The sequence below is a fragment of the Aptenodytes patagonicus genome, chromosome Z (genome assembly GCF_965638725.1).
Source record: "Aptenodytes patagonicus chromosome Z, bAptPat1.pri.cur, whole genome shotgun sequence".
Taxonomy (NCBI): domain Eukaryota; kingdom Metazoa; phylum Chordata; class Aves; order Sphenisciformes; family Spheniscidae; genus Aptenodytes; species Aptenodytes patagonicus.
The window spans coordinates 40,036,278-40,053,175 of NC_134982.1; the positions used below are offsets into that span (position 1 = coordinate 40,036,278).

Genomic DNA, 16,898 nt, shown 5'->3' on the forward strand with positions numbered 1-16,898 from the left:
TCAGTTTTCCCAGGCGATGGCTTTGTGATTTGTCAGTTAGCCACGATCATCATGCACTGGCCTAAGAATTATCGGGAGGAGTCCATTCACTGATGATGGATATTTAAACTTCTCTGAGCTGAAGCAAAGGTACCCCTTGATCAGACAGGCAGAAAGGAGTAATGACAATAATGCAGAGATGGGCATGTGTCAAGAGTGTCAAGGAAATCCCAGATATTGTCATACATGTCCTCTCTGGAAATGACCTTGTACTTCAAATAGTTGTGAACAAAATCCTACTAATGTGCTTTCAACCCAAGGAAGGGGAATGATTTGGCTTATGATGGAGCAAAAGGGAATCTTTCAAGAGGAAAACTGAAAACAGTACCATAGTTAATACTGTCATGCTAGTTAGGGCTGGAGCTCTTGTTGTGTGGCAGTGATGGGACACATCTGATCTGTTAGACTTTCTGATACAATTGGGGTACCTGCAAATGCATTTCTAATGTTCGTATTAAAAGGCTATTGAGACATTTATAAACTGCAAGTGAATACTTTGCTGAGCTAAATTGCAGAGATTCTCTTTGAGGTCCAGTGAGAGAAGTGTTTTTCTTTAAAAGCAGAAAAAGCTAATCTGAGCTGTAAGACCACTGTTCAGGCATCTGCATTGGCTCCACTCCATTCCCAACTGGTAAAACTACTGCTCCTCATGCAGGACAGGGCTTGGTTGCTCAAGAGAAGACAGAGCTTATTCTGCAGTCCATTCCTGCAGGGAAGTGGTGCTACTTATTTCCAAAAGGGGTAGGGGAACTTTCTTAGCTTAAAGCCCTGACACTGCTGTTCATTCATGCTTGGCTCACTGGAGCCCAGCATACTCACAAAGCATCAAATTTTTTTCAAAGTTTAGCATTTGATTGATTTATTTTCTTCAGTTCAGCTCAGATGGGTTACTCGAGATATGATACTTGAAGTACAAATATTCTGCAGTCCAGAGTGTGGAAGAAATATGGATGAAATAGCTGAATAAAAACATTCAGTAAATTAAAGTAATTGAAAGCAACAGAAGCAGTGTCATGAAATCTCTCACTTAAAAAACAGTTTTCACATTTCAGAACAGCTGGGTGACAAATGTGATGTCAATTTTTAAAAGGATATCTGAAGCAGTATGGACTTTCAAGTCACTACTAGGCAAATGAGTAGAAACTAACAAATAAGAGAATTAATGGACACTCGGATAAAAAATGACTGCTTTGGAAATAGTTAAACAGAGGAAAATTCTGCCTCACAAATTTATTAGTATTCTTTGAAGAGTTCAAGCGTATAGGTAAAGATAGGTAGATAGATACACTCTGGTTGGAATTCCAAAAGGCTATTAACAATGTCCTTCACCAACAGCTTTTAAGAATTTAAGAAGCCATGGCATAAGGTCTTTGCAGAAGCAAGCAATCAATTAAAGACTGAAAACAAAGCTTAGGAGTAATTAGTTCTTTGTTTATTAGAAAGCAATTAGCTTCTCGCAACAGGCGGAGATCCCTGCTGGAGTTCTGCTGGGGTCCGTGGTAGAACCTCTTCTGGGACCTACACTATTTCATAAAAAAAATTTACATGGAAAAGGGAGCGAGCAATGAGGTGTAGATGTCAGCTATTGCCAACAATCACAGACGTAAAGACTGCAGCTGGCCGTGTGTGAGCTGCAGAAGGACTCTGCAAAACTGAGTGACGACAATAAAATGGCAAATGAAATCCAATGTAGACATATGTACATAAGCTGATGTACAAACCTAACCTCACACTAAAATGAACTGTTTTGAGCTGCCCAGTACCACTGAGGAGTGATGATCTCAGGGTTATGGCAGACTAACCCATGGACACTCAGCTTGGTAGAAGTCCCAACAGCAAATGACATACCAGACATGATCAATAAAAGTATGGAGAATAAAGCAGAGAACAGGGCAATTTAAGACTAATCCAAGGTTTTGCCACACTTTAAGTCCTGTGTGCAGTTCTAGTCCCCTCTGTTCAAAGAAGATATAGTAGAGCTGGAAAAGTTTCCAAGTGGGAGAAGAAGGATGGACAAAGATATGATACACCCTCGGTATGGGTAATAGCTAAGTAAGCTAAGACTCTTCAGTCTAGATATGACATAATTTAGGAGAAAATATTAGAAAACTAAAAAATCATGTATGACATAAGAAGAGTGGACAGAGATTGACTTTCACCATCTCTTTCAGTAGCCATCAAACGAAGCTAGTAAGTAACAAGCAAAAGAGAAGTGGTTCTTCATGCAGTGAAGTAGCAAACTTTTAAAATCCTTACCAAAGAATATTGTGGATGCTGAAAGTTTACTTTTATTTGAAAGATTTGACAAGCGTCTGGATAAAAAAAAAAAAAAAAAAAAGAATCGCGAATTTCTAAGTATGCAGAAACCATACCCAGCTCAGGCAGTCTCCTGAGCTGAAAACAGCTGAAGGGAGTGTTAGGGAGAAGCATCAGATGCTTGTTTTGTTCATTCTCCCCTACAGACAGTAACTTAACACCACTGCCATAGTCAGGCAGGCTAGAAGGATCTTCTAATTGACCCAGAATGGCCTTGCATCCTTACGGGTCTATTTAAATAAAGGCTGTTCACATGAACAAAAATGTTATAGGAACTACTTCTCTGCACCCTAGATGTCATACTACTGGCTTTAGAGGTGCAACACAGCGTGCATTTTCTTTCCTGTTTGTTTTTAAGACATCAGGTTACTGTGTTAATATGCTCTACAAAGAAAAGCTCAATAAAAGCAAAAAAATGTTCTCTAGGTTTATCCAGAAGGGAGGCTGCATGCTACCGTTGATTAAACTAAATATTTTAAAAAGGAGAACATTATCCAGTTCTAGGCTTGAATTTCAGCTTCACAGCACTACTCAGTAACATTTTCATTGCCCACTAAGCACTCTTGCACAAAACCCAGTGGTTTTATTCCAGTTTGAAAAAGAATGAATAAGAGAATGTAGCAAAGGTTTTAATTGTGACTTTTAACATCTCCATAACTTCAGTTTGGCCCTGGAAAACAAACATAAATGAGGCCTATTCCCTGCTGGCACAAAAAGGTCTCTAAAAAGAAAAAAAAAGGAGAAAAACCATCATGACCAAAAATGGCCCCTTGTTGATCGCTATCCCTCATTTAGAAGCATGCTGTCTCCCTGGGAGCAGATTCCTTCTATATGGAAGAGTCTGTGCTGAGAATTTTTTTCTTTCCTAATTTGTTTAGAACTATATAATCCATGATCATGCCTGGCTAACGTGCCTTTTACAATCTCATCTCTATCACACACCATCATGCAATCCACAAGAATTTCCACAACAAGCTATTCTGGCAGGATTTCATGATGTAGCTCTGATACTCTTCTGGACTTGCCAACATTTCATTCTGAAGAGTTTTTCATTCTGCAAATATCTATCAAATTGGGTCCAGCATGTTGCCAAATAATCACTTACTGTCTTAAGCTATATATCTCTGGCAAGCAGGATTCTGTTTGAACATATTTTTTCCTATGTTTGGCAGGTGACAAAGAACACCACAGTTCCTCACTAGGGACCATATAATTTATTCACATCCATGGCTGACATATGTATCTCCCCACTTTGTGATTTTACAATTCATCATTTGGAGAGGAAGAGAAAGATATGCTGGTCAATCACAGAACCACACAACACAGCTGCAAGACATGCAAATACGATACTGGAAATATCTTGCCTGACAAAGTCTAGAGAACTATTTATGACATTGTACAAAGCAGTGGGGAGGTTGTATACAAGCTGGCCATCTTTTCTGGTCAAGGCAAACAGATGTCAATCAAAACACAGCAACTGGGATGACCATGGGAGTGGGAAGCCTGTCTTCTAATAGGAAACCAGAAGCTACAGAAGCGAAAGTGAAGGCTGGTTCCCCTTGCAAATGTGCTGGAGAAACAGACGAGCCACTTAAGCACAAGAACAGATATATACTGGCCATGACTAAATTCAGTCTGGAAGTTGGAAGTCAGTGCAAAAAAACCCCGAAAAAAGCTTTCCAGACTGAGGACAAGTAACAAACCCACTTTTAAAACTGGTTAGTTTTAGACTTGTTTAAAACTGGGGTAAAAAATCCACTTATGAACACTTAAGGTATACAATAGCAATCACTGATGATCCAGTCCAATCCAATATCTTTGCAATTTTTATATTTATTTTGAGCTGATACTTTGCAAATTAAAAACCGTATCTATCTTCCAGTACTACTTGATTAACACTCCCCTTCAAATTCCTGAAGTAGGGCACAAAATTTAAGTGTGGAATAGTAGGTCAAAACTATGTAAGTGCATTGATATATCTATTTATTACAGCAGGGCAGCAAACGACCATCTGTCAGAGTTCCTCTAGAAACTGTTTTGGTCAATATTTCAACTAGTGACCTGAATATTGGCATAGGAAAGACACCTATGAAACATAACATTCATGCAGAGAGGATCTGCAAACATTTTGGGGGGCAGGAACAGAATTCAAAACAAACTGAAACTGTAAAACGAGGTCTAGAAAAACAGGGCAAGATTCAGCAAAGGCGTACACAAAGTACTACACCTAATCAATAATAATCTACTGGACAAATTCAGGCTGGAGAACAATGGGCTAGGAATTTGGCAGAATCAATCTGTGACCCATAGCAGAGCACAAGCTGAACTAAGTCAACAATGTCATACGGTTACAGGATAGACAAACACCGTAATGGGCTACATAAATAGGAGTGCTGTCCTCAAGACAACTGAAGGAATCCTTATGCTGTACTCAGCTGTAACGCTCTAGCAGCTCCTTGCTCAAGAAGATGAGGATCACTTAGAAAGACCAGAGTCAAGCAGCAAGACTGATCAGTGAAAGCCTGACCTGTATGAAACAAGGGAAAGGACTGGGCTTGGATAAAAAAAGATAAAAGTGGGTGGCAGGAAGAGTGGAAGCTACAACGTTTCTGATGTTGCTACTCTTTATGTTCATAGAGAAACAAGAAACGCAGGCTTTGAACTGCAGGAAGACAGATACGGCTTAGACTTCATCAGGGCAAAGAGGATAACGAACCGCTATAATCGACAGTGCCCTGGCACAGTGGAGCTTCCTTACTGAAGACCTTAGAAAACTGGTTAAATACCTGCCAGGAAAGATGTGGGCATAGCTGATCATCCTCAAGGGCACTGCGATGGACAAGGTGCTCTGTAGAGATGTCCCCCCTGCCCTTCACTTCTACTACTGTCAACCAGTGTCAGCCAGAGGTCATGTCATACCACACATGGCCACTGTCATACCAGAGGTATGACGCACTACTGATTTACCTCAACATGTTTTACAGATTTCTTCTGGTTCTTCCATTTTAAATCTAGCATGGTCCACTTCTTTATGTATTTTGTTTGAGAGGAGCAGTTCCCACAAACATTGTCATTTGTAAGTTGGGCTTGCAACTAGTTGTTATTCTTAAAAGTATAATTTAGTGTGTGCTTGCCTAAGGGCTTTAAATAAAAATCATCACATATTTTGTAGCTTGACTACTATACTGTTAAATGAGATTCTTGTCTTTCCTCGTAACATCATACAAAGACTATTAGATTGCGTCTATCACCAGAACCCATTTGGCACATCTTTTTCTCCGTCCAACTCGCAGTGAAAGCTCACACTTAGTAGTAGTAAGCTCTGCTCTCTCTCCCTCCTCCCTCTCACTTTTAACTGCACAGACAAGAGAACTGCTGCTAAGTGTGAAGTAATTAGCCATGGCATACCCTTTGTATTCTCCAATATGTGCTGGTTTTCTGTTTTTGTGGCATGTGAGCATTTGCAAGAGTGTTATTTCAGTGCTTACATTTTCCAAAGATCTTTTATCTGGTGGTTATTCTCTACCAGTCCCTAAATGTACTTTTTTCTGTCATGAATAAGAGAAAATTCAATTTTTATTGTTGTATCTGTGTATCTGTTGTATCTGCCATTACATCTGCATGTGCATGCAGCTTAGAGTAGACCTAGCTTTGATTCTTTTAACACTGTAGTCCTGGTACTTGCATCTTTAATACTCAGGACTTCATTAAACTTATCCCAGGTATTAAATTTTAGTTAGACTATACTCTGTTTCAGTGCTGTGACCACACAGGCTTTTAAGGGGCATGTCTCTTCTATTAACTGTCTATAATATTATTCTGGGTTAGCTGAACCTCTTTGTGGACAGAGGCCTACCATCCTGCTTTTTTGAGTCATCCATGTAAGGTGGTGGAGATTATGGCAGCAAACTCCTTCCTTTGCTGAAGACAACAACCCTACTTTAGGCTCTTTATCTTAAAATAAGCTCCCTTTTCTCATAACTGAATGCTTTTTTCCTAGTCTTCCAATTTCAGCTACTTAATTTGCAAAATTTCCTTTTGCCTCCCATCAGGAATAGATTTGGAAAATGGAAAACAGCCATTCCTCCCATTCTTTTTGATCAATTGACCTTGTTACACAACATCTTCTCTGTGCCATCACTGGGACTTCAGGTTTGAAATTAACTAATATTTATTAACTCTTTGTGTGATTTACTGGCTTTAAATCTATAAAATCCCAATTAAAAAACCACCCAAAACCTTTTGACAAATCACATCAGCATTTACATTATCTAAAAAACCACATCTGTATATCTAACAGTGACTCCTGGGCCACACCTCAAGCTTAGCACACTTAGGTATCTTTTGGCAAACAGTGTGTATTCCTTGCAGGAAGAAAATTGAAGAGAAAGGGTAGTCTGTCACTTGCCAAGGGTGGGAAGTAGGCCACTAGACCCTGGAAGAGATCAGAAAAGAAAAATTACTGGAAGAATACAATTAGTGGAGGAAAGATGTGATACGGAAAAGTGCTGACCCATCCTCAGTCCCTGCCTAGAATTAAGAAAGAAAAAGGAGTAGAAGGATCTAAAGTTTGCTCCTATACTAACTAATGCAGCATTTCTCTCCCCTGTTGAAGAGATATGATATCTTTATCTCTTCCATTCTTCCATCATCTTTGGGGTATCAGCTGTTTGTTTCTCCTGCACCTTCAAGGCAAGTCCCCTGCCTGAATGAGAAACTCCTGGCACCTGATGACGACAACCTGAAATGGATGAGACACCACTTTCTAGAAGAGCACAAACCTAGAAAACCTTCTTTATTTTGAAGCCCACACATTTCAAATTAAAATAAACTCATGTGCCCAGAGTCAGTTACTGGAGCTCCTCCTTTTTTATCTATACAAATGAAGAAGTCAGTGGAAAAAGCTTGTCAATAGCTCAAGAGCACAAAAGCCTTCAGCATCAGAGCCCAGAGTAGCATTCCCAGGTTCTCAGATGCTTCAGAAGTCATCCCTCTATAAGCTGGTGTTCTTTTCTCCAGTCTATTGAGAATGTTTTAGCACCAAACCACAAATTTCTATCCAGTGAGAAGCTGTGTTTACACGAAATGAGGAAATTCATGGGAATCAAGATGACATATCAGTATACCTTAATTTTCATGGCTGTATCAAAAGAAAGCTTCCTTCTTTCACTATATAGTAAGGAATCCACGCTATCAACACAGTCATAATATTTATGCCAATTGTACAAAATGCTACACAGACTATATGTTTAACCCTCAGCAGCTTCCAGCAGTGAAAGAAACTTTCCCAAAAGCCAGTGACAGATTCTTTGCTCTAAGAGAAAGGTCTGCTTAGTGCAGCCAGTGCGAGATAGAAGGGTAAAACGTGTAAGCAAGGAGCTGCTGGGGGATGCGGTATACACCAAATTGCTCCATCCAGTGTATAACTTAGAACAACTCCTTGGCTGCTTTGCATTATACTACCTTATCAAAGTCCCAGAGGGCTTGCTAGTCCAGACCACTTTCTTAAAAGACCCATGCAAAAAGAATAGAGGCATTTTTTTTTACATGAGACAAGGATTCACTTGCTAGAGAAACTACTAATTGCACTTCAAGAGTAGGCCAGAAATGCCTGCAATACAAGGGAAAAGGGGAAAAAAAAAGTCAACTCTCTGCATTTAAGTCCTGATATTACATGTTTGTGCTATTTTAACACCCAGTGAAACACAGGAGACCTTGGGTCAATTCTTTTGTAGCTTATACTGACGCTTCGCTGTGTTTGCTCCATAGTCTTTAAAGCAGCTGTGGGTATGTCACAGAAATGACATTACCAGTAACCGAGCACTCAAACCTAAAGTTATGGGACAGGCCTTTAACAGGCCGTAAATGAAGGCCTGTTAATTTGAGTGTCAGCTCAAGTGGGCCCTACTGTCCAAATCAGAAGCTCCAAACTGGTGGCGCTAACTGCAGCAATCAAAATCACTGACTTTCTGAAGGACATCCTGCCCACTTGTGTCAGTCAGTAAGGGGATCTACTGCCTCTGTTTCTGTGATACGTAACCTTCGTTCAGACCTGTGGGGAAAAAAGTTTTCCAACAGAAACTGAGTAACAGTTGATACAATGATAGGTCTAAGTTGCTGCTTTATGCTTTTCCAAGCCATATATGAAGAAAATTAATGACAGTCTCACCAGATTCACTGCAACAATTCAAGTATCTTTGAAGAACAAACTTCTACATCTACTGTCAACTTCACATTGGTAATGGTAAGGAAATACAGGATAAATGAGCAGTACGTTGGAGCAATTTGTAGGAAACAAGAACCAGAACACGTAGCCTAGAAAAACACAGAGTAAAAGAGGATTCTTTCTCTGTTGTGCCATGTCCCCTAAAAATTAATGGAAAACTCCTCTTTTCAATAAGCAGAGACGCTAAAGCTTCAAATTTCTGTAACAAGAGATGGAGACCACAGAAGAACTTTGAGAGCAACAGGAGTTTACCAGAAGCTGTGAGTTGCAAGAGTTCTTAATTGCTCACCAGCAGGTGATCTCAAGGCCTCTTTTAACATCCGTTTCTGCAATCTATTTCTGACTGACTCATCCAGTCATTCAGATAGGCTTTGTAGCTTTCCTGTCATCACCATGACAATGAAAATGGACTTAAGAGGTATTTCAAAACTCAACTGGATATTCTCCAAACCACACGAGCACCAAAAAAAGGGAAAGCTAACTTTCACCTGTTACCAGGAATGCACCAAATAACAAAAAGCGGGAAAAGGGATGTTGTCCGGTATTTACGATTCACAGGCTTCCTGGGTCTACCCTCTTGTCTCCACTGTTCAACTTAATGTACCTCTCAATGCCAGTTTTCCACAAACACAACCCAAATATTGCCTACTGTTAACTGTTGAATTCCTAACGTACCCTAATCTCTCTCTCTTCCATAGCACCTTGCATCTCCACTCATGCAAAATTAACAGGGTGGTTGGTAAGAATAAGACCTTCAGAACCCCTCTGTTGTCCAGTATTCCCTTCAGCTCTAATCATGCAATTAACTGTTGTCAGAATACTCCTGGTTTGCAACTTTGCAACTGCACCTACTTGACTTTCATTTTTTTATACACAGTTTCACTACCTCTTATCTTGAATATTTTAATTCCATTATTTTTCTGGGTCATTTTTACTGGGTTGGTTCTTTGGGCCAGCCATAGTGGGATTTGGATTTAGCTTTTTGCACTTTCTTCTTAAAGGTGAGCTCACAAACATATTTTAACCAAAAATATTATGCTTAATGAATTATACTAGGTTTTTTTAATCTATTTCAGATTATTTTTGGATGTGTATTTTTATGAGATTTGTAATTACCTTCTTCAAGCAGAAGTAAACAGCTCAGCTTTTACTGACACTTGCAGCTTTAATTATAATATTTCAGCTTACCTAGAAGAGAGATTATCGGCAAAACCAAGGTTTAATTGCCCCGCCATAGCTGCTACAATACACAGACATTAAGCATGTGAAGTCCTGCCTCTAACAGAGAATTCTGCTTACTGGTTACCTCTTTCAGTGTTTTCAAAGTGTATTCAGCTAAGAAAATGTCTTTCAACATCTCACACCAAATACAGTTTTTTAAACTGCTTGCAGTTGTCTCTCAGTGTAAATAGTAGATATTCCCATTTTCATATTCTTTTGCACTTCCTGTTCTGTGTCAAATATCTTCCTGCTTTTCCAAACCTACACAAAAAGCCCGTAACGGGCAAATCTAACTCATCAGTCCAGACCATTCCTGACTTCCTTTCTCTAAAAGTTAATACCTTACTCCCTTTACCCATCTTTATCAAGTGATACAGTCTACAAAGAGTGATCGATAAGCTTCAAAGAAAATGATGCACATTTTTTTGTATTTTTAAGAAACACAGTTATAGAATTATTTTATATAGGCTTTGAACCATATATTTACATGTTAAACTACGTATGGTCAGACCACAGCCATTTGGATTATGTTATGAACTCTGAATTCTCAAATTATAAATACTTTCTAGTGACCAGGTCAGTCTGATGAAAGTTGTATAAGCACTAACTGAGAATAAAAGAACAGACATTAGACTGACCACCTACATACTAATGAACATGCTGTCACAGACGTACCATTTGGAGATGATTTTGGAAGAAATTATCAGAAGCTTGACACTGGCCGTCATAAAAAGATACCCATGAAGAAAAACTCTGTGTAAGACTTTGTGCAAAAGCGCAACACTTCTTAGGGCATGTAACTGTAACGGTAGAGCGCTGAGTCCTACATTGGCACAGCACAATGACGTCTAGCACTCAGTTACTCCAATCCAAAATACATACAGGAAGCTCTATGGAATTTCTTCACATACGCCCACCGCCTGCTTCTTGTTCTTAAAGGCTAGTTACAGCCAGAAGACGAGGAATCATCCATCAGTCTACTGAAGTTTTCTTTCTCATGCATCCATCATTTAACATTCTTATATTTGTCTTCTACTTGCACTTTCCCTAAGTAACGGTATTGGCTTCCTCCACATATGCTCTCTTTTCATCTGCATACCCAGTAATGTATTTTCCAGTTTTTCAATATTTATAGTCTGTATTTTCTCTCATTCCCATCTGTATACCTGATCAGTAATGTATCTATTATTAATATCTCATAGGTGTATACATGGCACTTTCACTGACACGTAAGAAGCAATAGTAGCTTACTACATTCTTTCCTTAATTCAACATGCGGTTTGGATGTGCAAGGTATAAAAAAGCAGGCTCTGAGTTAGACAGCTGGCCTGACAAAAGAGGAAGAAGTGCATCCTCCAGCCGACTAACTGTTGCTTATTTTGGCACTATAAAGGCCCAGATAGGAATATAGACAAACAACTTGAGCAAGACAAAAAAGAAAGACATCAATGCAAAAAACTTTGCACTTGGATTCCTAAATGGCAGTTTCAAGGTGGGGGTTCAATTTTGACATAAAAGCTTCCTCCCGAATTTTTGTGCCTCCAAGTGGGAATAGCATTGCCTACCTGCCCAAGTGCTCCAAGAGGGAAGTTGGTACTCAGTTTCTCTAAGTAAGTGCATCTTTACACATCATATTTTGTGCTACCTCAGTGTGGTTTTCCAGCTTTTCTTATGTAAATTATTTATCTTAATGGACTGCACAGCTGTCTTATTCAGGCTTGCAATGACTGGGAAGAGTTGAGATGTGCGCTTCAAACTTTTCAGTTAATGATGCAGTAAGTGGGAACTCATCCTACAACACAAATAAAAATCGGGTCTCACTTTGATGCAGTTGATGTAAAAGGCCTGTTGTGTAAACGCAGCTGCGTTTTTGTGCATCTCATGTATAAGATGAAGCCTTTTGTACCTGTAAATGCTGATTTCTAAACTTTCAATTCATGTAGTATAAATTACTTACTAGAAAGACTGTGCTTGGATGTTCGCACCCAAGCGTGCAATGGAATTGTTTATTTTTTAGGCACTCACCCTGCTAAACCCTACGTATGCAACACATATTTTGAGGATAATTGTCAGGAAAGCCTAGGATACTGGGCACAAACTTTGTCAGAAAAAATGATCTTTGAACATCTTAAACAGCAACTGTGCCTAGCTGTAGCAGTGGGGGATTTTTTCAGCATGATGGGATCCAGTGAGAACCAGGTGTTTCCTCACTTGCAGTTCCTGGCCCCGGCTGGATCCAAGAATTTTCTCACGGGTTGATCTCTGGATCTAGCCAGTCCATGTGTTTTCTAGCAAAACATCTGCGGGCTCCGCAGAGGTCAGATGCTGCTCAACCGGCCGGGCACGGGCCGGGGAAGCTCTACCTACAGCGCCGGCATCCGAGACCCGACTTCGTCTCTCCTCTCATTTCACAACAAACCCGGCGTAAAGCGAGTGGGCTGCGGGTCAGCAGCGCGGGCCGCCGCGGCGGGCGGGACGGCTCCCACCCTGGGGCAGCCCCGCGGCGGCCCCGGCCCCCTCGGGCGCGCTCCCCTTCCCCGCGGGACCCCGGCAGCCGCCCCGGGGCACCGGGGCCACCCCTGTCACCTTTTCCTTCCGCACGCCCCGCCAGAAGGGGGGTCGGGACGCCCCCCGCGGCGGGCCGGCGGCCGCAGCTGCCACGTCCTGGCTGCTGGGGAGACGGGCGCTCGCTGCAGGACGAGCTCCTCTTGCATCGGCGGTTTTTTCATTGCACGGGGGGCGGGAGGGTGCCAGGCGCGGAGCGCAAAGTTCAGCCGCCGCGGAGGCAGCGCGGCGGCGGGCAGACTTCGGCGGGGCCCCCCGCGCCCCCCCGCCCCGCCCGCGGCCGGCTCCGCGGCGCGCGCCCCGCTCCGCACCTGGCCGCGGAGGGGGCGCTGCGGCCGCGGCAGTGGCCCCGACCCCTCCGGCGCGGCTCCGGCGTACCTGCCCCCGCGCATCACCTCCGCCGGCCCGCGGCGGGAGGCCGGGGCGGCGGGAGACTTCGCGGGCCGCCCCGCAGCGGCAGCGGGGCCCGCGGCGGGGCTGGGGTCGTGCGGCGGCCGCGGAGCTGCCCGTCCCTTGCCCTTGCCCCTGCCCCGGCGGCGCAGGGCGGCGGCAGCGGACCCTGCCCGCCCGCCTGCCGGCCGCGCCGCGGGCACCCGCTCGGAAGTAGTTGTAAGGAGGGTTACCTGTCCTATATTGACGTATCCGTATTTGCTAGCTATCCGGTTGGCCTCCGGGAGCCCCCCAGTTATCCGCACAGCCCAGTGGTTGGTGTACAGGCGCGTCCTGCAGGCGGGCAGCAGGAACCCCAGCAGCAGGGTGAGCCGGCAGAGAAGGTCCCCGCCGCCTCCGCCTCCCCAGCAGCAGTGGCGCTTCCAGCCCATCTTCTCCTCCTCCGCACACAACCCCCACAAAACTTCTCCTTCCTTCTTCCGAGGCTCTTCTCCTCACCTCCGGGCGGCACCGGCGGCGCGTCCTCCCAAGTTACCCCGAGGAGGAAACTAGGAAGAGCTTGGAGTAGTGCATTGAACCGCCCGGGGGTTAAATGATGAGGGGTTGGGAATAATGGTTATGATCGGGGATTACTGCTGTCCCCTCCTCCCGCCGCTCTTCGGGGATTAAGTAACTTGCTTGGAAAGCTTCTCTCACAGTTTCTGAGCGCCAGCTTCTCCCTCTGTCCCCAGCTACATGGGAAGTCGTTTCTCCGCCGGGAGGAGGGCTCCTTCTCCCTCTCTCCGCGCTTCCCTCCTCTCTGACTTCCTTCCCCCTGCCAGCGATCTTCTGCCTCTTCTCCCGCGTCTGGCTTTTCCTCGCCTTCCCTCTCTCTCTCTTGCGCGGAGTCCGGGAGCAGCGCGGCTGCGGCGGCAGGCGGTGTGTGAGTGTTGGCAGCTGAGCGCCTCAGTTCACTCCGGCTCGGCCACCTCCCTCTCCTCTCCTCTCCCCTCCCTCCTCCTCCTCCTCCTCCTCCGCCCGCCCTCGCTCCCGCCCGGCAGCGCCGAGGGCCAGGGGAAATGGCAGCCGTGCCGGCCCCGCGCTCCGCCGCCCCCCGCGCTCCCGGGCCCGCGGCTAACGCCGGCCCCGGGCGCTGCCACCCCTGCCGCCGACCCCGAGGGCTGCCCCCTCGCCCCCGCCGGGCTGGGAGGCCGCCGCCCCGCCGGCGGGGCTGCGGGAGCCGCGGCGAGGTGCGAGGCCTGCGGTGAGGCCTCGTGCCCAGCACCGGTTGCGGCCCCCCCGGCCCTGCCCCCGCGGGGTGCCGGGGGCGAGGAGGGGCCGCGGGAGAACGCCGGCTGCCCCGCACGGCCAGGCTCGCCCCGCCGGCCGCGGGGGAGTGGGCTTGGGTACCAAGCTGTTCGGGACACGAACAGCCCCAAAGCTCCTTCACTGGCAATCACGGGCTGTGCCTTACCGGAGTCTGCTGGGCGTTATTCTACAAACGTTTCTCGGAGTCATTTAACGTTGAACTGTCCTTCAAAGTCCATTCATCGTCACCACGTTCGGAAAGAAAAGTGGGCGGCTGCTGCTTCAGCAGAGGAGCGGTGGTCCGGACGAGGAGCATGGCCTTCTCAGTGCTCCCTCTCCCCATCCCCATGCAGCATGGCTGCAGCTCCTGCCACCTTGCTGGGAAGCACTTCCAGCAGTGGAACATGTGCAGGCCTGGAAAAGATGCTGCTGGTTGTGTGGAGGCCCAAATGCCACCAGCCACTGGAGGTACCTGGGTGGGGTGGGAGAAAACTGACATCCACCCAAGCCCAAACTGTTGCTTACCGGACTAAACCTTAGAGCCACCACAATGGCTTTGGACAACCTATAGATCTACTCCCTTTCATTTGAAAGTTAGAATAAGCATCTGTAAAATTTGGTCCAACAGACTCACTGTGAGTATCCATTACAGGTTGTGAAGGGATTTGAACACGAGAAGTACTATTGTAATGTACTAAGGTAAATGTTGTGGGGTTTTTTCTCTGAGGAACCTAAGGTGTCCTACAAAGTCAGGCAGCCATCATTCTCCTTTTCACGGGGATGTGAAGTATGAGAAGTTAAATGCTTTACAGAAAGTTATACAGTAACATGGAGTTCCTTTTCGCCTCCCCCAAGACCTCTGCTCCTACCTTTAAAACCACTGTTTTCCTAATAAAGTAGGACTAGTAAAATGCAGACGGCCAAAACCACATCTTCTACTTTAAACCATTCTCTACCTTAAGTTCATTCATTTTTTCCCCTAAACATCAGTATTATATTAATGACTAACATCTTCCCACATCCTCTGATTGTTTTTAAAGGGGAAAAAAGGGGGAAATCTGTTTTATACCTCCCTGTTTATTCTATGTCTTCAAAAATTTAGCTGTCAGTGATTAGCGTTTCCCTGTTAGTATTTTTTCCTGTAGTTTGCATTATCATTTGCTCAGTGTATCACAACATACTGTTTACTCCTGTTTGTAGATTCAAGACCTCGATGTGTCCCACCTTCCCTGGGATTTCACAGATGATGGGTCACTGTTTAGCAAATCATTCTTCTACTGAAACCACAACACTCTCATCGGATTCACCAGGAGCAGTTTTAGGCCCAGACGGTTACATCTCACAGCTAATATTCATAAGTATACAGTCATTGAATATGACATTAAATCTCCTCTAGCAATTAGCCCTCCTTATTGGTTGGTTCAATGATAATTACACAAGTCAACTCTCTTCCCATATCTGGAGTGCTTAAAGTATGTTTAATCATGAATGGCCACCTTGCTGAAGTGGATGTGGTCTACCTGGACTTCAGCAAGGCCTTTGACACCGTCTCCCACAGCATTCTCCTAGAGAAGCTGGCGGCTCACGGCTTAGACAGGTGTACTCTGCGCTGGCTGGACGGCTGGGCCCAGAGAGTTGTGGTGAATGGAGTTCAATCCAGTTGGCGGCCGGTCACGAGCGGTGTTCCCCAGGGCTCAGTTTTGGGGCCGGTCTTGTTCAATATCTTTATCAGTGATCTGGATGAGGGGATTGAGTGCACCCCCAGTAAGTCTGCAGATGACACCAAGTTGGGTGGGAGTGTTGATCTGCTCGAGGGTAGGAAGGCTCTGCAGAGGGACCTGGACAGGCTGGATCGATGGGCCGAGGCCAACTGTATGAGATTCAGCAAGGCCAAGTGCCGGGTCCTGCACTTGGGTCACAACAACCCCATGCAGCGCTACAGGCTTGGGGAAGAGTGGCTGGAAAGCTGCCTGGCGGAAAAGGACCTGGGGGTGTTGGTTGACAGGCGGCTGAATAGGAGCTGGCAGTGTGCCCAGGCGGCCAAGAAGGCCAATGGCATCCTGGCCTGTATCAGAAATAGTGTGGCCAGCAGGAGTAGGGAAGTGATCGTGCCCCTGTACTCGGCACTGGTGAGGCCGCACCTCGAATACTGTGTTCAGTTTTGGGCCCCTCACTACAAGAAGGACATTGAGGTGCTGGAGCATGTCCAGAGAAGGGCAACGAGGCTGGTGAGGGGTCTGGAGAACAAGTCTTATGAGGAGCGGCTGAGGGAACTGGGGCTGTTTAGCCTGGAGAAAAGGAGGCTGAGGGGAGACCTCATCGCTCTCTACAACTACCTGAAAGGAGGTTGTAGCGAGGTGGGTGTCGGTCTCTTCTCCCAAGTAACTAGCAATAGGACGAGAGGAAATGGCCTCAAGTTGTGGCAGGGGAGGTTTAGATTGGACGTGAGGAAAAATTTCTTTACTGAAAGAGTGGTGAAACATTGGAACAGGCTGCCCAGGGAAGTGGTGGAGTCCCCATCCCTGGAGGTATTTAAAAGACGAGTAGATGAGGCACTTAGGAACGTGGTTTAGTGGGCATGGTGGTGTAGGGTTGACGGTTGGACTCGATGATCTTAGAGGTCTTTTCCATCCTTAATGATTCTATGATTCTGTGATTCTTGCTGAAGTACATAGCAATCAATGGGTCACAAAGCCTGAACCTTGGGCAGTTTCAGTTTGTTTTTCTGATGAGGATAAATTAAAAATCTATTTTCTGATCTTTTCTCAGTGAATTTTGCTGTTGTTTTCACTGCCTTATTTCCTGCTATAGATGGTGGGTTTTTTTCTGGCACAAAAGGCACAAACTACAAGCA

At 45.0% G+C, this 16,898-nt stretch overlaps 1 protein-coding gene across 2 annotated transcripts in view; it reads right to left on the minus strand.

Moving 5' to 3' along the window:
* The window catches only part of PCSK5 (proprotein convertase subtilisin/kexin type 5), a 267,689-nt gene extending 254,029 nt beyond the window's left edge, over nucleotides 1-13,660 (minus strand). For both annotated transcript variants that reach the window (XM_076361658.1, XM_076361659.1), the window contains exon 1: nucleotides 12,991-13,660. In XM_076361658.1, coding sequence (XP_076217773.1) covers nucleotides 12,991-13,188 — 198 coding nt within the window. In that variant the 5' untranslated portion in view covers nucleotides 13,189-13,660. The remainder of the gene's footprint in view (nucleotides 1-12,990) is intronic.
* Between the last annotated feature and the right edge of the window lie 3,238 nt (nucleotides 13,661-16,898).